At 35.1% G+C, this 21,608-nt stretch overlaps 1 protein-coding gene across 1 annotated transcript in view; it reads right to left on the bottom strand.

Annotated features, from left to right (window-relative positions):
- Positions 1–21,130, bottom strand: part of LOC140047757 (uncharacterized) — a 40,966-nt gene extending 19,836 nt beyond the window's left edge. The window contains exons 1-24 of the mRNA XM_072092792.1: positions 21,006–21,130; positions 20,111–20,374; positions 19,736–19,891; positions 19,273–19,428; positions 18,677–18,937; positions 17,323–17,478; positions 16,019–16,306; positions 15,000–15,158; positions 9,024–9,234; positions 8,220–8,328; positions 7,410–7,653; positions 6,610–6,807; positions 5,983–6,167; positions 5,344–5,634; positions 4,851–5,024; positions 4,386–4,547; positions 4,019–4,130; positions 3,612–3,777; positions 2,940–3,066; positions 2,722–2,774; positions 2,222–2,384; positions 1,699–1,845; positions 859–1,174; positions 133–366 (exon numbers count right to left, since the gene is read on the bottom strand). Coding sequence (XP_071948893.1) covers positions 133–366; positions 859–1,174; positions 1,699–1,845; positions 2,222–2,384; positions 2,722–2,774; positions 2,940–3,066; positions 3,612–3,777; positions 4,019–4,130; positions 4,386–4,547; positions 4,851–5,024; positions 5,344–5,634; positions 5,983–6,167; positions 6,610–6,807; positions 7,410–7,653; positions 8,220–8,328; positions 9,024–9,234; positions 15,000–15,158; positions 16,019–16,306; positions 17,323–17,478; positions 18,677–18,937; positions 19,273–19,428; positions 19,736–19,891; positions 20,111–20,374; positions 21,006–21,075 — 4,402 coding nt within the window. The 5' untranslated portion in view covers positions 21,076–21,130. The remainder of the gene's footprint in view (positions 1–132; positions 367–858; positions 1,175–1,698; positions 1,846–2,221; positions 2,385–2,721; positions 2,775–2,939; positions 3,067–3,611; positions 3,778–4,018; positions 4,131–4,385; positions 4,548–4,850; positions 5,025–5,343; positions 5,635–5,982; positions 6,168–6,609; positions 6,808–7,409; positions 7,654–8,219; positions 8,329–9,023; positions 9,235–14,999; positions 15,159–16,018; positions 16,307–17,322; positions 17,479–18,676; positions 18,938–19,272; positions 19,429–19,735; positions 19,892–20,110; positions 20,375–21,005) is intronic.
- Between the last annotated feature and the right edge of the window lie 478 nt (positions 21,131–21,608).

The following is a 21,608-nucleotide window of genomic DNA, read 5'->3' as shown; positions in this document are numbered from 1 at the left end:
ACTGTATTTCTAAACAAAGTCTCGTTGCAGTAGAGTTGCGCGTTACAACCCTGAATCTTGGGAAGGCAGGCATGTTAACCACCAACTACAATTTTCTTATAACTGAAAACAATTATTAGTGATTCCACATACAGTTAGATGGCTTGATGATGGCTTCCATGGAACGGAGAAGGTTCTGACCGATGTACACTTCATAGATCTGGTCTAAGATATCGATTGGTTTCACTTCAGTGGTGGCTACATCAAACACGCTGTTCACGCCAAATATGGTAAATTGAGCTTCATGCTGTTGTTCACGATGCTGGACAACGCCAAAGGTCTTTTGAGCCTCCAGTATAGCTTTGGTTACTTCCCATCTCCATGTGCCTGTAAATAAAATACTCCTTTAATTTTACCATTCTTCTTAATAAAAGGTTTCTTTGGGTTTCTGAGCATATTTAAAAAAAAATGTTATTTTTTTATTTGATTAAACTTTGTTTAATGAGGGTGACTCAAAACAGCGGAGGCTGACATGCATGAGGCCCTGAACACTTAAAGAACGGGAATGATACAAATACGTAGATCACCTATTAACGGGACAACTTCAGGACCAACAATGCAAGAAAACGGCAAAGGTCTACAAAACACTGTGGGTTTCTGGACATAGCATTACAGTATATAATCTAACAGGACACCTTAGGGACCAATTAAAGTGTTCCCTTAATAATCCTTAAATAGAGGTTGACCATTGTGTTAAACTAGACCTTGTTCTTATAGCAGGAGTGTCCTTTGAAGAGGATTGTACCAAAGCAACTACAGTTTACTGTATACCTGTAGTTATATTGACTGATGAGTTCAAAGAATTCAAGAAGAACCTACCAGTTCTTTCCTGACCAGTCACAACAGCAGGATAAGGAACTCTGCCAAAGTTACATTGCTCAACAACGCTGACATCCTTCTCGTACAACCTAATCGCACCAGTTGGGCAAACAAGAATGTATTCTTCTGGTCGTTTAGAACTATCGGCGTTCAGGAGCTTCTGGAATTCTTGAGCTTCAAAGAAAGAGATGTCACCACCTTTCTCTTCCAGACAAGCAAGAGCACCAGCATAATCATAATATGGTTCAGCAGTTGTCTCTTGGCATTTCTTGTCTCCATATCCAATGCAGCTACTGCACATATCTTTCTGGTAGGACTAAGGAAATAAAATGAATGTTGTTGTATATAGTTTAATTAGCCAAATTGAGGAAATGCTGTAAAAGAACAGATGCCACAACCTTTTAAGATCTCAGGGGTTTTTACTCAAAACAACCAGTTGACAGCATATTGTAGGTGATCACTGATACAATGTATCATAAACTTTTTTTTACATACGTTCTTGTCCCGTCAGAGGCATTTTATTACACAATCAATTTATGGGATTATATATCGATTGTGAGCTAGACTATGCTGAATTATTGTAACTATGTTTCACAGTGTTCGTTTAGACAATGTATTACTTTTGCTCAAATCTATCTTACAGTATATCATCATCCTAATATAAGACTTAAGTAGTGTATGTATTGTTCTTGGTTAGGGCACCATATATAACTTAATATTATATAATAACTAACAAGCATCTTTTATTTATTATAATTATATTATGTAGCTACAATTATTATAATCATAATATGGTTTATTTTTTTATTAAAAACAGATGTTACAATATTTTTCAGTTACCTGCATGGTGTTAACAAAATCAGCATAGCCTGAAGACAGCCAGATTGGGTTATTATATCGATTGAATTCACGTTTACGTATTTCTGCATCTTCAAATATTTCGCTGGTAAAACCGACCATGCTTGGGAAGTATATCTGGAGGTAACTCTAGTAAATAAATATAAATTAATTTTATATATATATTTTTATGCTAGGATTACATTGAATAGACAAAATGACAATATGATTTAGAAATAAAATACGAATAGAGCTGAATTTCGACAGAAGCTGAAAGAACCTGAGGTGACAGGCTAAAATAGACATGTTATTTACACACGTCGAGCTTAATCAAAAATTAAAAAGAAATAAGCACAAGCTTAGGGGAAAATGAAGCAGAAACACAAGCAAAGGAAGAAGGAAAATAGAGCACCAGTAAAGGGAAGAAAAAAAGCAGAAAGAAGGTAAGTAAAAACAGGCAAGGAAAAAGGAGAGTAGAACACAAGAGGAAAGAAAAAAAGAGAAAAAAGACAGAAAACCATTTTACCTGAACAGCTGGATGGCTGAGCCAATCCTCATCGTCCGTGCGGATGTCTTGTAGAGTTGGAATGTTGTGAAGTAATTGCATGATCTCTCCTAATTTTTCCATTCTCTCTGTGCGTGTTTGAAGCGCATATGACAATATCTTCCTCCTTATTTGTTTGTCGCTTCTGAAAAGAACAAATTGATCTTACGGTAATACTTTCTTCTCAAACAACAAACGTTGGCAATTTATTTATATAATATCTAATTGATCATTAAATGATAAAGTAATTTCATAATTAGTGTATAATCAAAAATGAAATAATTGTTAATTAATTTTAGGTTTAGGAGTTTATTCTTAATTTAGCAAATTGTCAATGATAGCCATAGCCATGAACCCTGTACACAAACAAAGTCTTTTTATCATGAGAAAAAAATCTTGACATCTGACAGGAATTGAATCCAGAATCTTGAATTCCAATATTACCGCTAAATTCTGTAAGTGAATAATATGATTCTACTCACTCTTTTCTCTTGGAATTGAACATGTTGATAGGAGGATCGTCCAATTCTGGTGACTACAACAAGAACATTATAATGGTTATATACAAATAATATTCAATCTCCAGTTGAAAATAGATGTGGAGCATTATTACTTATACAGTATTTAAAATACTAGAACACCATAAATGAGTTTGCTTTAATTGAGCACTTCGCCAGCAGAAATAGCTAAAGGCACCTACCATGAGACCATCTGGGTAATTGAGGATATCTTCCAGCATATCCCAATCAATGTCCTCATGTTCACCGTGTTCAACTCTTGAAATTCCCACTTCTTCATCAACTAACTCCAGCAATGATTTCAGAGTGCTGTTGTATAAGAAAACAGAAAATACATTTACAAAGCTACAACTGCAGAATGTTTATAAAAATGATTATTAGCCAATAACACATTTAAAACTCTGTCCACAGCATATTAACCGGGATATTAACCTACATATCAACAACCACACACCAAACCTTTCCTCTCCTCTAAATTTAGAAAAATACATTGCTGGATGGAATATAAAACTTTAGTAGATAAAGTTCAACACTTTATTTTACAATTTATAGGCTAAAACGCTCACTAGTTTCCAAACCCCAGCAATTCTGAATCATTCTTCAAGTGACATGTGACCTCAAAAACAAGTACAAATATAATCACCCATTATTCTAAAATTTTGTAGGCAAGCAATATCTATTTCATTGCCATTGCCGAAGAAGGCTATTTAATCATCACAAGCTAGGCAAGCCTTATATACCGTTACTTCCACTGCTAAAGTGGGGAGGGAGGGGGGCCTTTTAAATACTCTAACCCTCATGACTACAGACATGATGTTCTACTATTGATGAGAATTTTAGATGCTTATTCTTACGCTGGAGTATATTTGTTCCAGTTGTAATAATTCCAGGTGGCTGGTGAGTTCCAAATGAACCAATCAAAACCAGTAAAGTTGTAGAAGTTTAGGCTCCTGAATCCCCAGTTAATTTCATGGCCCATTAGCAAATCAGCATCCATTCTCCATATGGCCGGGTCAGATCCTTGTAAAAAAAAAAAAAAATGATCTTAAAGCCTGTTCCGACTATACAAAGTTATGGTTTAGTATTGTGCGAGACAAATAAAGCTCTGTCTACACTATAAACTTTACGTCACAAAAAAATGTCATCACACTTTTTGTTAATAGTTTGATAATGTAGACTGAGCTTAACTCTATGAATTAGAAAAGATCACAAACAAATATAAAAAAATAAATAGTTTCAAATATATTTTTTCTTTGTTTACCTGGAAGGCAAGAACGGCCAAAGTATCTTTTGACGGACTCAAAAATTGAACCGATACGTGGAACAGTTCCATTGGCCAAGAGCCAGCCAATAGGATGGTGGAAGGATGACAACTGAAATATAAAACAAAAACTCCATATAAAAACAAGACTATTTGTAAGCCTTAGGCACTATCTACACTCTCAAACTTGATGTGACAAAAAAATGTGATGTGCCCATATATGACATATATCAATACCATTTGCACACATCACACTTTTTTTTGGTCAAATTAGTTTGATAGTGTAGACAGAGCTTTACACATCAAATAAAAATGTTGATTTAATACTTCAGAATATGAAACGACTATATTAGTTTACCGAACTCACTTTTTTCATGCCAGCATGGCAAGTGTTCAAATCACGTAGACTGGTGATTTCACGGGTATCAGCACCATATAAATCGTAAAACCGATCTTTCTTCATGATACCAATGGTGTACGTGTAGGTAGTATCATTAAATGCATTCTTGGTGATGCCTGGGTAAATATCCTAAAATAAAATTTTCAATTAATATTAATACTACTATTATTTATCCAGATGACTATATTAAAGCAATTGCATGATGGTAATGAAAGGTACTCTTTTGAAGATTTATGTTGTTGCATGGTCAGTAAGACAAATAGCTCTAAGAAGGTTCAGTGCCAGTCAAATTGAACCTCTATTTTATTTTACACCTAATTGGATGCCAAGCATGCACAGCAAATTATTATCAACGCCAAATTTCGTTTCTAAATTATATGTGTTCTGCCATAGTAAACACATATCTGTATAAAACCAACAAACTGAACTTACAGTAGTAAGGGTATCAAAATACTGGCTGAGGATTGGTTGAAGTTTGAACTCACGACCCGCAATGAATGTTTCAGTGGCGTCGGTTGATAGAAGATCTGCAGATCCCTCCTGTACAGCTCGCATACACTCCATTTTGGACGGCTTCAACACACATCCCCATGCTACTGTATTAACCTATAAACACACAAAAAGCAATACCAAAAATATATAGCCAGTGCTCTGCAGTGTTCGCTCCTTACTGTATCATCCATAACCCAACATTATTATTAAGAATTGTTACAGTAGAATCCCTCCTTTTGGAAACACCTAACAAAGGGCAATATATGTTTTAAAACTCTGGCCAATCGTTTTAATTGGAGAAATACTTTGGCCCTAAGGGTATGCGTGTTCTGAAAAACAGAATTCCCCACAAAAATTCAGAATTTGGTCCAATCCAAGCATTTTATCTTATCTATTTTGTCTGTGTGATCTTAAAAAAAATTTTTTTTCTTACCAATTCCGTTTTGTCAAAGTTTTCTTTAATCTTTAAGCACTTGTCAAAGGCGGCCCGAGTAACAACACAGAACTTAGCCCTAGGTTGAGGAACCATTTTCATGCAGCTTGAATACTCTTGGATGTAATCTGCGGCAAAAGGTTTATCACCAATGGGCACAAATTCACGTATCTCCTGCGCTTCAGCGTCTCTGAAGATAACATCTTTTTCGTAGACGCCTTCACTGATTTGACATTTGTAGCTGAGAGACTCAAACAGTTTAAAGCTGCTCACAGACTTCTTGCCATAATTCTGTTGGCACCAAAAATATTACTAATACATAACATATTTTTATTTGGATATAGTTATTTTAACCATCTTTATTTTGCATATTATTTTGTCTTAAGTTCGGTCTAACAAAAAAAGTGTGATGTGCCAAATATAGTAGTGATATGACATCATCGTGTCCATATATGGGCACCCATCACATTTTTTTTTGTCAAACTAAGATTAAGAAGTGTAAACTAAACATCTGTACAGTACTTTGTCTGTTTCAACACAAGATGTGTTTTAGCATTTTGTCATCTGTTTACTAAATCTGTGTATACAGCAAACCTTACTACTATACATGCAGTAAATTTAATCACACTACAAACTTACTTTAGATGCCTTGGCCAAAAGGTCCATAACAGTACTAATATAGTCCGCGGTTTTGTGAGGGCTGACCATCACCGTGGGTCTAGGGGTCACAGCAAGGTGACAAGCTTTGTTGGTCTTCCACGAGTTGGCGTCATTCTCAAGGTCAATAGATTCTCCTTCACAGACCACCTTGTATTTGCTTGCACCTGTATATTAAAATGTATGCAAATTAGATTGTTGAATTGAAACAATAGACTCATGTAAATTTAAGAAATGTTTGTGCATGATCATCAACGCTGTTATAAGTGACTCTCACAAAGATGGCGACCCGAATACAGGAGCAACATTAGTAACACTTTTGAGTAGACGTCAATGTTAGTGTTATGACATATATTTGAAAGTTTTAAAAGGAGATTCTGTGTGGGATACAGTACAACTTTTATTTCATGTTATTTATAGTTTTATTTGTATTACACTATTGTTTAATTTACCTGCATAAGGTCTATATTAACTGTTTTTATTGTATAGAGTGAGTGCAGAATCTTATTATTATGATCTTAAGCCTTTAATTTACATTTAAAAGACTTTCTGTTGAGAAATAATCTTCTTAGTAACCCTTTCTTTTGACTATTTCTGAACATGTCTTACCGCCATCAGCAATAATCTTCTCCAAAGATTTGTTGTCAATGAACGTGACCTGTCCCTTTGACTCATCGATACATTGAAGAGAGCCCTCAATGCCTGCGTATCTATCAGAAATGCCGCAAAGTCCGTTGTTTTTAGCGCAAACATCACAGAGTTTCAGTGGGTAGGTAGATTGAACATTATATTTCTCATCAAGAATACCTATTAATACAAATTAACCTCTGTTTACACTATCAAACTATTTTGATAAAAAAGTGTGATATGCCCATATTGTATATATGATTTTGTCACATAAAGTTTGACATATAGTATAGACAGAGCTTTACATGGATACTGTACAGATAATCAATAAATAGAATTAGTTAACTGAAATAAAAAAAAAGTTTAAAGTTCTGTCTATACAATATAAAAATGTGATGTGCTCATACATGGACATGATGATGTCACATCACACTTCATCAGATTATTTTAATAGTGTAGACAGGGTTTTAGAGTGACTAAATTATGTCATTGCAAGAAATATTAGAGCACAATAATAATTTAAAAAGTTCCTAATTTTAGTGATTTTGAAAAAATCCATGACTATTGTTGAAAAGGCTAAAAGAAGTGCTTAGGTTTTTAGGTCAGTTTTTGAATATATTCCCATAAACTTTTCTCTTTGGTCAAAAAGTGCCACATCTTTATCGTACCACATCTCATACTGTAGAAAGCATGGGTGTGTGTGTGTCCTATCCTATGCGGATTAAATTAAAACAAAAATCTTATATCCATTTGCAAAAAAGATAGCAAACAAAGTGTTTTACCAGGAACACAGCTTCCTGAGAAATACTGACTAGCACTTTCAACATAATCTCCATTCCGTGGAATGATGTCCTTTTGGATCAGACTGCAGACTGGTGCTTTGAAGCTGAATATCTCTTTGATGCCGGCATGGCAAGACTTCTTTCCACGAAGATCAGACCATCTGCTGATGTCTGAATTATCTCTTTTAGTTATGGCAAGAGTGATACTTTCCCATACATTCAATGCCTCAGATTCCGATGAACCCTGTCAAGATATAAGAAGCACAAGATTATGGATAAGCCTCTATGCATCTCAATCAATCAAACTTAAATAGCGCTGGTATCCATCTATATTGTTTAGAAACAAAACAGGAAATGCTTCTGTGTTTAGACGTTTTTTCAAGATTTTGACATTTGCATGTATTTGATGCAAAGGATTGGAAAAAATGGTTTAATGATTATGTGAAAAGAGTACAATATTTATTTATTTCTTTTTTATTTAACACTTTCAATGGTTCAGTGACAACATAATATAATAATAACATATATACAATACTTTAAAAAAATGTAAACTATTTAGTTACAATAGTAAAGGTAAAAAATTGGTTTTATAATATGTTTCCCAGAGTGAAGATTTAAAAGTAGCAAGAAACAACTATTATGTGACATTAAAAAAGTTAAAAACATTTATTTTTTATGTTTAGAGGGACAATATATATTTAAGGTGAGATCTGTGATTTAAATAATAAAAGGTTAGGTTAAAATTAGGCACTACCTATACTCTAACAGAATTTTCTAAAAAAAACAAAACTTAATATAAGCTGACTATACCTTGATGACAGGTGCCTCGTACGCAATTGGTTTCAATTTGTACTTTTTGATAGCGGTATAAATGCCATCTACACGGGCAACAGCTACATCAGCAAATCTTTTAGAAACCCTAATACACACAGACAAATAAATAATTATTATTATCAATTGATTCAACATTGTATTTATAATTGTACAACTGTACTGCATATGTCTTTAAATAAATGTATCTATCACTCATTGTTTTGTTGTATCTTTTTAATGCTTTGATACGGAAGCCCGTTCGGGCCACAAGTTAATTATATTTTAAAAGCTGTTATCTGGCCGCCAGATAATTAAGTGGCGGCCACCAGATAATTAAGTGGCGGCCGCCAGATAACAGCTTTTAAAATATAGTTAACTTGTGGCCCGATCGGGCTTCCATACTTTAATGAAATAAATAGAATGAAATATTATTATCAATCAATGTAAATTATCTACAATCAAAAGTGTCTTAATCAATATATCTATCAATCAATGACTTTATTTGAAAAATCAATTGAAATAACTTAACTAAAAAAAAAGTTCAATAATAGCCAAAACAATTATGAGGTAAATTATCAATCACTAAATTTATCTATTAATCAATAAATTGTATATCAATCAATTTATCTATTAATCAATAAATTGTATATCAATCAATTTATCTATTAATCAATAAATTATCAATCACTCAATTTATCTATTAATCAATAAATTATATATCAATCAATTTATCTATTAATAAATAAATTATCAATCAATCAATTTATCTATTAATCAATAAAATCACTGAATGGGGCTTACAAGTATGCACAGTGTTCTCTTGACTCAGCCTGTATACATCTCCAATCTTGACGTGGAATTAGATTATAAATCAACTCATTGACCATACGTTGGCATTTCTTGTATTCGCAGGCACTAGGGACACAAAATCGTATTCTGTCTTCCGCCTCTGGGATGATTTGATCAGGTCGTAAATCGGACAATGTTTTATCTACTATTGATTTTGGTTTTTCTTTAAAAAAATAAAATAATGTCAATGTTAGTCTCTATCAAAGCAGAACATGGGTGAAGACGCTATACTTCATATACTACTATATGTTTTATTTTATTTGTTTACTATTATTAGAACAAAAACATGAAAAACAATGAGGATTACAAAAATTAAAAAGTAAAAATATGCTTTAAAAAGTTACACTGGTACACTGGACAAACACGAGTCGCTGAGGGAAAATAGATTGCAATTTAATATTTCATTAATTTATAAATTTGAACTGATTTTATTCGGTTTCAACATAAGACTACAAGACAATATGAATACAAATAATTTACAAGAAAATACATTAAATAATAAACCAATGGTATAGTAGGCCTGTTAAGTGACCCAATCCTTCAAATTGTGATAACATTCTGAAACTTTGCACAGTTATTCATTAGGGTGTCAAAAATATGAAATGGAAGGGTTGCACAAAATTTGGTCAGGGGAAAGCCGCCATTTTGGATTTCAAAATGGCGGACCCAAATTGTTCACTTTTCAGGTATATCTCTGCTAAATAGGCACCTAGAGTTCTGAATTTAGGTGCAAATTATATGGTAATGGGGTCACCAAACATATTGGTATAACTAACATTTTAATTGCATGGCGGCCATTTTGGATTTCAAAATGGCGGACTTCAAATTTTCACTTTTTAGGTATATTTCTGCTAAAGAGGCACCTAGAGTTCTGATTTTAGGTGCAAATTATATGGTAGTGGGGTCACCAAACATACTGGTATAACTAACATTTTGATTCCATGGCGGCCATGTTGGATTTCAAAATGGCGGATTTCAAATTTTCATTTTTCAGGCATATCTCTGCTAAAAAGGCACCTAGAGTTCTGATTTTAGGTGCAAATTATATGTAAATGGGGTCACCAAACATATTGGTATAACTAACATTTTGATTGCATGGCGGCCATTTTGGATTTCAAAATGGCGGACTTCAAATTTTCACTTTTCAGGTATCTCTGCTAAAAAGGTACACAGAGTTCTGATTTTAGGTGCCAATTATATGGTAATGGGTAACCAAACATATTGGTATTTAACTGACATTTTTATTGCATGGCGGCCATTTTGAATTTCAAAATGGCGAACTCAAAATGTTTCAGTACGGTACCTACAGTTATAATTTTAGGTACAAAGTATAATATAGTATTGAGGTCAACAAACATATTGGTATAACGTCTTTGATTGCATGGCGGCCATTTTGAATGTAGCTCAACCCGTACTGGCTTTACACTATTTGTTTATGTTCATAATTACATGCATTTAACACGGACACTTATTGTAGATCACATTTTCCCTGGCAACCACACAGCTCTGTACATCGTAAATCACTCTTTCTGCATTTACAGCATCCAAGATCACAGTCGGTGTGTCTACAGCGAATTAAAACCTTTGTGACATCTGAAAGTTCCGGCAATGAACTCCAAGCTGGACTAAATTTGTTGCCGTCCTTCCTCTATCCCCAGTTCGCTGGGTCCTGTTCAACCCTGAATGCATCTAGACAGTCGTACCACTTCCTGGCTTCCGTTTCACAAGTTCTCTTAATGCTGCAGATGTTGGGGGATATTTTCAATAGTCTTTCTCTTGTTGTAAAAAGATATCGTCTTGCATCATTAAATGTTCTGCAGTAGACATAGTTACAACAAACTGTTCTAGATAATCTGTGTCTGTTTCACTAACATGCCCTACAGACAATGACATCCTCTCAAAAACTGGAGTCATACATGGCATCTTTTTCAAAGTCTCGTTAAATGTAGCTTTACCTTTTCCTTAAACAGATGAAGTTCTATCACAACCGCTAATGGTATGAAAGAACAAGTAAGCGGCTGATGCTTGTGATCCAAGAGAAGAAGCAATCTCGTGTATTGGGATGTACTTCAAGTGCTTCCCCACTCCAAACTCGATCCGAAGCTCGTGGATGCCAGGTATTCTGTGGAAAGCTGACAACAACATCACTGTGTACAGTCTTGACAATGCGTGGAAAATTTCAGCGGCAAGTTTAACGTGAACAAACATACGTTCATCTGCCTCTTCTATGTTACATGGCATCAGCGATTGTATATTTACTGGTTTGTTACAGCTAAAATGTGGTCCAATTGTTGGGCAAGCTCCTGCTGGCTTTAACGACCCTCCTTACACCAGAGACGCGGTTTGAACGCGTACCAGCCTTTAAACTGTCGTTAAAGTATCTATCGAAAAACAAATCTAGTCGTGTCACTGATCGAAGTTGATGGTTGTATGACACTTGATATATACTCAATGAATGTCTTCGAATCATTGGGCCTGAGCATATTGATTATTGCTGGTCCATCTAACACCTTGGCAGCAACTAATGGTGCTTCATTTTGTCGTACAACCATATATAGACCATCAACTTCGATCAGTGACGTGACCAGATTTGGTTTTCGATAGATACTTTAACGACGATTTAAAGTCTAGTACGCGCTAGTACGCGTTCAAACCGCGGCTCTGGTTTAAGGAGGGGCGTCAAAGCCAGTAGGAGCATGCCCAACAATTGGACCACATATTTGAGATATGACGACAACAAATCAGAGTAGTAGAGAACATTGACACAAATCACGGAATGTTTGTAGGGTCTCTGAGAGCGAGACAGAGCTGTAACAAACCAGTCTGTAAATATAAAACCGCTGATGCCATGTAACATAGAAGAGGCAGATGAACGTATGTTTGTTCATGTCGCTAAAATTTGTCCGCGCATTCTTGTCAAGACTGTAGACAGTGATGTTGTTGTTATTTCATTGTCAACTTTCCACAGAATACCTGGCATCCACAAGCTTTGGATCGAGTTTGGAGTGGGGAAGCACTTGAAGTATATCTCAATACACAAGATTACTTCTCTTGGATCACAAGCATCAGCCGCTTACTTGTTCTTTCATTCCTTTAGCAGTTCTGATACAACTTCATCTGTTCAAGGAAAGGAATTTGAGACGATGTCATTGTCTGTAGGGGATGTTAGTGACACAGATTATCTAGAACAGTTTGTTGTAACTATGTAGAAAGAAGGTAAATGATGCAAGACGATATCTTTTTACTACAGACTATTGAAAATATCCCCCCAACATCTGCGGCATTAAGAGAACATGTGAAACGGTCTTTTCTACAAGCCAGAAAGTGGTACAACTGTCTAGATGCATTCAGGGTTGAACAGGACCCAGCAAACTGGGGATGGAGGAAGGACGGCAACAAATTTAGTCCAGTTTGGAGTTCATTGCCGGAACTTTCAGATGTCACAAATCGCTGTGACACACCGACTGTGATCTTGGACTTGGACACTGTAAATGCAGAAAGAGTGATTTATGATGTACAGAGCTGTGTGGTTACCAGGTTTGAGCTACATTCAAAATGGCCGCCATGCAATCAAAGACGTTATACCAATATGTTTGTTGACCTCAATACCATATTATACTTTGTACCTAAAATTATAACTGTAGGTACCGGCCGTACTGAAATATTCTGAGCTTGCCATTTTGAAATTCAAAATGGCCGCCATGTAATCAAAGTGTTAGTTAAATAGCAATATATTTGGTGACCCATTACCATATAATTTGCACCTAAAATCAGAGCACTGTGTACCTTTTTAGCAGAGATATACCTGGAAAGTTATTGGGGTCCGCCATTTTGAAATCCAACATGGCCACCATGCAATCAAAATGTTAGTTATACAAATATGTTTGGTGACCCCATTACCATAATTATAATTTGCACATAAAATCAGAATTCTAGGTGCCTTTTTAGCAGAGATATACCTGAAAAGTGAACATTTGAAGTCCGCCATTTTGAAATCCAACATGGCCGCCATGCAATCAAATGTTAATTATACCAATATGTTTGGTGACCCCACTACCATATATTTTGCATGTAAAATCAGAACTCTAGGTGCCTCTTTAGCAGAGATATACCTGACAAGTGAAAATTTGAGGTCCGCCATTTTGAAATCCAAAATGGCGGCTTTCCCCTGACCAAATTTTGTGCAACCCTTCCATTTCATATTTTTGACACCCTAATGAATAAACTGTGCAAAGTTTCAAAATGTTATCACAATTTGAAGGATTTGCCTAAGATATGCTCCTTAACATGCCTACTAGTAGCCCATAAAGTCGAGAGAAAAATCAACTTAATTCCAATGGGGTCCTTAAATATATAAAAAAAAAAGCAACGCAAGCACATTTATTCAAAAGAGTGTATTTTTCCAATTTCTATCTTTTACTTGTACTGGTACTGGTACTGGTTCAAATAACCGTCTCACAGAGACATCTGGTAGCCATTGACTTAAAGTTGGCATTTGGGTGTGTTACTTTTAAATGTACTGTACGAGAGTGACTACTACCAAATTGCACAGTCACAAAACAACTTATAAAACAGTTCATATATACAGTTAAAACATTGCTGGGAATTATAAATTTCTGTTGAAGCAGGCTCCAATGAAGTTGCATCTAGTAAGTTGACTTTGTTGTACAACTCTATCAAGTACTGATGGTATCTTCCGACCTCTTCGTTTATTTTGTGTGAAAAGTAAGAATTTTTGTAGGATCTTCATTTTCTTTTCTAATTACATGTCCGATCCAGTTGAATTGTTGCTTGTAGACATATTCTTCTAGCAGTTGACAGCCAGTAATTTTGTAGAGATAGTCATTATCAATTATGTAACGCCAGTCTATATAGTTTTCATCTGTTGCTTCATCTGAGGATATGTCAACATGGTTTGGTGGGCAGACCCTTTGAAAGCCATTCACTAGCATTCTTCTTAGGAAGGTTTTGTATGTTGTGCTAAGTTTGGACATTTCACTTCCTGTTGCCCTCCAAGCATGGCAACCATAGGTGAGTCTACTCCTAACTAGACCATTAAGAAACATCATTCTTGTTTGTTGGTGGATTGTTCTGTTGGTAAGCAATGCCCTATTCTCTGCAAATGCTCCTTTGGCTGAATTGATTCTGTATTTTTCTTCTTGATCTCCAATATGAACATCATTGTAGGTAGCCCATACACCAAGGTATCTAAAGTGTGTTACTTTGTTAATGTGTACGCCGCCAATTTGTATGATGCATCTTAGGTATTCTTCAACTTCCTCTTTCCAGTTCCATATAATGGTTTCTGTTTTTGGGGCACTAATTCTTAGACCAAATTCCCGACCAACTTCATTCAAGATGTTCACAATGGTTTGCAGTTCTTCTTGTGACCAGGAGCTTACAGCAAAGTCGTCAGCATAGCCACTTTCAAAGTCGTCATACAGATGCCCCTTGACGGTGCTTTACATCTTTGAGCACGATTTGTAGCTTCAATAGGAATTAGGTATTGTATCATTAGGCCATCCATCCAAACTAGCATCTTTACAGCGTTGTTTGAACACTCTAATAACGTAATCAAAATATTGGTTAAACATGCTGGTACTCTCAATACCACCCTGTCGCACACCAGAAGATGTTTCAAACTTATCGGATCGTCGTCAGCTTTCGTTGAGCTGTACAGTGATTGTATTATGTCAATCATAGTAGTAGACTCTGGTTTAAGTGAAACCTAGTATTACGAACGCTTAGGAAAAGAAGATTACGATTCACATGGTCGAATGCTGCTGTTAAATCAATGAAGCATGTATAGAGTTAATTGCGATTTGAGCGATATGCAATTTCCTGGATCTGCTTGATTACATATATAGCATCATTGCACCCTCCACTCTTGTGCTTTTCACAAAATAATCCAAAATCAATGAAACTTACCAGATATTAAAGATTTAGCATATGTAGGTTCAGCGCATACTAGGTGACCATTGGAATTACAGCAAATTGCATTGGGACCAAAGATGTTTATACAGTCATGCACTGTATTGCATTCATATCCTGACAAGTGAAAGCCAGGTAGAAGAGTAGGATTATTCTCTGAGGGAAAAAAACATTTTTTTCATTTATTTATTTAATTATTTTTTAAATCGTATATATATTTTTCTTATTTCATACGCATCCAACAGCGAGTAACTCACCAATTACAGGATTGATATACTATCTGAATAATTAGGTTATATGCATTATCATGCATATAACCTCTTGATTCTGTCAGGATCTTTATTTATTTATTTAATTATTTAAAAAATCGTGTATACTTTTCTTATTTCATACGCATCCAACAGCGAGTAACTCACCAATTACAGGATAGATAAACTATTTGAATAATTAAATTTATTGTGCTTATAAACTCATTTGATAGTTAGCGAGGGGAGTTGAAAGAGTGGTGAGTTACAACCCTGGCCCTAGGTCAGGATTGAACACCATACCTTGGGATTGGAGGGCAAGCACATTTATTCAAAAGAGTGTATTTTTCCAATTTCTATCTTTCACTTGTGCTTTTCACAAAATAATCCAAAATCAATGAAACTTACCAGATATTAAAGATTTAGCATATGTAAGTAGGAATGGAAAAGTGCACATTGAGTAACCATTAAAACTACAGCAAATTGAATTTATTAATAAAAAAATAATACGATAAAATTAAATGATAAAAATAATTAAACAATGATAAGATTTAATAATAATGTGAAAAATAAAGACAAAAATAGAATACAATCTATAACAATTTTTGAAAATGTTTGTGAAAATATACAATAGTGATGACTATGACAATAAATTGTAATTAATTAAAAGTTATTAATAATTTCAAATTCTAGACATTCACAAAATAACAAAAAAATGTAATGAAAACAGAGAAGCATAATGAGATGATTAAGCACTTCTCACAATCATACCTGTCCCTCCACAATTTTCTCCAGGTTTTCCAATATCACAAACTTCCCACCTTGACGTTGGATCTGCCGTGTAACACCAAGCAAACGGCTCTCTATCAGGGTTACGGCATAGGTTGTGATCTCCCAAACCCATATCAGGGTAGTTTACTGACGTTCTTGTATGACCATGAGGTGTCTGTGAGGTCCAAGGTTGGCACGCTTTACCGGTTTCAGTTGTATTGACTGAGCCTCGGTAATCTACAGCATCTGCCATTCTAAAGCACTCTGGATATTTCTCAGAGTGCCACTCTAAAACATGCGTTAATTTTTATTAAAGATGTTTATTGAAAAATGAAAAAAAAAAAGAGACATGCTTAATGTATGACAATTAAATGACTTAGGAAAACTCATCAAGCCATCAAGCAATTACTATAGGCTCTGAAATAAAAATAAGAATTTTCGCCGCAATTGCATAAACAAAAACAACTTGATTTTTTTAAATAAAGCTCTGTCTATACTATCAAACTAGTTTGACAAAAATGTGTTATGTGCCCAAATATGGTAGTGATATGTCCAAATATGATAGTGATATATGACATCATCATGTCCGTATATGGGCACATCACATTTTTGGTCATTGTTTGATAGTGTAGACAGAGCTTAAGGTTGAATGAGCATCGCAAACAACTAATTCTAGTTGGATTTTTTTCAGAGCGTTTGCTTTCATTGTGACTATATAAATTAAGATTACGATACTGAATTTTAAAAATAATAAAGTAGTAATAAAAATGATTATGATTATATCAACAATGAAAATGAAGATTATGATTGGTAAAAATACAAAGCTTTTAATTTGTGACAACCAACGACCAACCTACATATCTCTATTATTATTATTATTATTTTATTTCAGATTTCTCCATATACAGTAAATATAAAAATATAAAAAGTAAGCAAAACATTCAAACTATATATACAAAAATATCATAAATAATTATGTCTTGTCGTTGCCTGTGGTGGGGGTTGGGGGGCAAGGACACACATTCCAATATATCTGCATGTGCACAATGAACTAACATGAGATAGTCATCAGTCATCGCAATGTGAAAGCTTCCTAATACCCGCTAAAATTTGAGTAAAAGTATTAAAAGAAGTAATGATGATTTTTATGAAAATGATGTTAATTAAAATTGAAACAAGAATATTAGTAATTTTTAAAATAAATATATTTATTGTTAACTATCATGTAAGATTTGTATAAACCTTGTCCATTCTCAGTTTTCATAAAGAACAATAAAACATATATATTTAAATTTAACACATACCAGATTTTATTTCCTTTGTTTTTGAGAAAGCACAGACTTGGCCAGCAGATTCTCTAAAACAGCATAAAAGATCGTCCTCACATTCATTGTCAGAGGAACAAGGAATATTTGTGAAAAACATGTGTTTGTTGCTCTTAGGACACATGGAATTAAGTTCTGGAAATGAAGAAAACAAATTCTAATACATCCTGTATATACGAATGTAACAGGGTAACAGGTATGCTTATACCCAAATACTTGAATGATTTATCTGCTGAATCTGACTTGAATCTGAGAAACCTTGTGGGACCCATTAAAGTAAAAGCTAGAATGATAAGTGACCATGCTATAAATAGATGAGTCACCTCATCCAAGTGGCGGGAAAATGGTCATGAATATTTAGTGTATGTTTCAGTATGGGTCAGTTCATAAATGGACAAGGGATTTTGTTAATTGATTTGCATTTTTAATAGTTTCTTTTTTTGTATAACCGAATTTAAATTGATAATTACATGTGTATGACTCAAGTTACAATACAATCGGTCTGTAAACTACGAAATAACGTTATGGTAAATGTATATACCATCGGTTAAAAATTGTCATAGTACCCAACTGGGAATGGATGACACTTACTAGTGCCTAGCCCAAAGTGAAGGTTTTCATCTCCTTCTGACTGGTTACTAGGTAAGCATCTATATTTTTATCTCTCTTAATTTTAGAATTGTTTTAAGTTAATATAGTTGATTAGTTATTTGATTGAATATACTAGACACAACGCAAAAGTAGCCTATACTGTCGTTAATGATACGATCGATCGATCACTGATATGTTATTTTAAATATAGTAACACTGTTTTTGTTATATCTCCTTCCGACTGGTTACTAGCTTCAATAAAAGAATTTAACTTTTCCAAACCAAGAACTGTCTCTGTGGATGATTTTATTGTGTTTGTGCCAGTGCTGCAGCTCCGGAAAATACTACGCGATAAAGCTACGACGCTAGTAGTACGAACCTGTTACACGAATGTACAAGATTTATTTGGTCATTTACAACAAAAACATGCTTAATAACATTTCTTGGATATGCAGAAGGTTCCTTAGTTTGGTACCCACATGGACTGTCTACGTTCTGTATACACATCAAACTAGTTTGACAAAAAAAAGTGTGATGTGCCCAAATATGGTAGTGATATGCCCAAATACAGTAGTGATATGACATCATCGTGTCAATATGGGCACATCACATTGTTTTGTCACATAAAGTTTGTGTAGACAGAGCTTTAAACAACATAGGTGATCTTCCTCATTCATTGTCCGCAAAGCAATGAGTGCGAAACAAGTTAAAAAGTACAACTAACTGTGTTCATTGTTCTTACCTAATCCGCAATTTTGTCCAGGTCTTCCAATATCACACACCTCCCATCTTGTCTTTGGATCGGTTGTGTAGCACCAGGCAGAAGACTCCTTATCAGGGTTACGGCAGAGGTTGTGATCTCCTACACCAGAGTCTGGATACCTGTCTTGCCGTCTTGTATGTTTATGAGGTGTCTGCGAGGTCCAGGATTGACAAGCTTTACCAGAGATGGTTGTATTGGCTGCACCTCGATAATCTACGGCATTCTCTATTTTGTAACATTCTGAAAAGTAGATTTTGGGTAAAGTATATCACAAAGGGATTCTGAAAAGTAGATTTTGGGTAAAGTATATCACAAAGGGATTCTGAAAAGTAGATTTTGGGTAAAGTATATCACAAAGGGATTCTGAAAACGGTAGATTTTGATTATCATAAAGGGATGATAGATGCAGAAAAAGTTGGGGGAGGGGGAAGGTGGGGAATAATGCCTTGTGTAGCAGAGATGGCTCTGAACTCTTTAAGTGTGGCACAGCACGCATCCTTGCTGTTCACATATACAAATGAAATTCATTATGTCATAATAAATGATTTGAAATTAGGCCGACAACAGAAACTCACCAGATATTAAAGACTTGGTCTTTGAAAATGCACATGCCTGGCCTACATTATCACCATGACAACATAACAGATCACTGGGGCAATCATCATCCGTTCCGCAGGCAATGTTTGTGAAATAACCAGGAAATGAACTTAAAGGACACAAAGAATTTAACTCTGAAAAAAAATCCAAAAAAACCTAAACAATTTTTGTGAAACTAATGATTGCATAATATATGTCATTATGTATACTAGAAAATAATTTGGTATCTCTAGTCATGCTTAAAAAATTTAAATAATGTATGCGCAGTTCTGCAGCATCAACCCATATTCAGGGGACACCTTTAGGGCCAACATCGTGTCCCTTTAATAGAGGTTAGCTGTAGTGTTAAAGATATTTTTCTGGTTTTCTTCATGAGAAAGTGTTCTTTATATTGACCTTACAGCATACTCAGAGCAGGATATGTACACTAAACTTAATTACCTGTAACTAAGTTCTTTGTTTTTGAGAAAGCACAGACTTGGCCAACAGATTCTCTAAAACAGCATAAAAGATCTTCCTCACACTCATTGTCAGAGGAGCAAGCAATATTTGTGAAAAACACGTGATTGTTGCTCTCAGGACACATGGAATTAAGTTCTGGAATAAATGAAAAATTATTGAATACATGTGGGTACAAATATTACTTACGGTATTTGATATTTTAATTTTTACTCAAACTGGGTTTAAAAACTACAACACAATACAAGTAATTTAAATCATTTAAAGAAGCATAACAATGTTGATTTTCATAATTAAGTAATTTATTTATAAATAATTTAAAATTAATAACTATACAACACACTTAAAAACTCCTACCTGGTGTTCCGCAGTTTTCTCCCGGATTGCCAATGTCACACATTTCGTACCTCGTAGTCGGATCTGTTGTGTAACACCAAGCAGAAACCTCTCCATCAGGGTTACGGCAGAGGTTGTGATCTCCCAAACCTTTGTCAGGATATTTTACCGTTGTCCGTGCATGCTTATGAGGTATCTGCGAGGTCCAATACTGGCACGCTTTACCGGAGATGGTTGTATTGACTGAGCCTCGATAATCCACAGCATCGCCCATTTTATAGCACTCTGGAAGTAATATATTCGTGGCGTATGATAACAGTTTCAGTAACAACCATTTTGTGCGAGTAAAGAAGCGAGTCAAAGTTTGACTAATTTAACAATCCCAATAACAATTCTGTACAAAGATTTTAATGATGGTAGGCTTCCTATTCTCATTTTGCAAGGATGAATACACCACACTGTAATGCCGCCACTGCGATGGCGCCACTGCGATGCGGCCACTGCGATGCCGCCACTTCGATGCCGCCACTGCAATGACACAACTGCAATGACGCCACTGCAATGTCACCACTGCGATGCCGCCACTGCAATGCCGCCACTGCGATGCCGCCACTGCAATGCTGCCACTACAATGCCACCACTGTAATGCCGCCACTGCAATGCTGCCACTGCAATGCCGCCACTGCAATGCTGCAATGCCGCCACTACAATGCCGCCACTGCAATGCCGCCACTGCATACCGCGCCACTGCACTCCTGAGGACGGTCAAAGCATTGATCGAAACGTCGAGAAACTCAACAGATCTTTTCAGAACTAATATACATGGTGTACCGCAAACTTTATATCAACATTTGATTTCGCCATGCAAACCTTCAAACAATATATAAAACAATAATAAAATAATTTGAAAACTTACCAGATATTAAAGACTTGGTTTTTGGATAAGCACAGATCCGACTATCTTTAGAATCCAGACAGCATATCATACCATTGGGACAAATATTGTTGACTGAACATGGAATTTCGGTAAAGTAGTTGGGGAAATAATTTGGAGGACACATAGGGTTTGAATCTGAAAAATAACAAAAGTAAAAAGTTTTGCTCCACTATATCATAATCAGTGATGACTATTCTTTTAACAAGAGGCCAGGTCCAGGCCTAAACCCTTTGAGATGGCAGTAATCACATCATACTTGAGCATGTGATTATAATCAAACAATATTCAATTCATAAGACATCTATTTTTGTGCAACAGACAAACAGTAAGAAAAAATAAAGTAGAAATTGAAATTTAACTAAAGACAGAATACCAAAAAGATAAAAATGGGAAAATAATAGCAATTATGACAATAATTTAACATAAGATCTTACCGAACAGTAACGCTTTACTCTTTGGCTTAACACAATACGGGATACCAGCACCGAAACAGCAAAACGTACCCTGTTTACAGTTGGCATCAGTTTTACATAGTAAGTATGTGATGGTGAATTTATCTGGTGTTCTACATATGTCATTCAA

Source organism: Antedon mediterranea, chromosome 4 (genome assembly GCF_964355755.1).
Source record: "Antedon mediterranea chromosome 4, ecAntMedi1.1, whole genome shotgun sequence".
Classification (NCBI taxonomy): domain Eukaryota; kingdom Metazoa; phylum Echinodermata; class Crinoidea; order Comatulida; family Antedonidae; genus Antedon; species Antedon mediterranea.
Note: the sequence above shows the minus strand (reverse complement) of the source record. Positions and strands in the feature narration are given on the sequence as shown.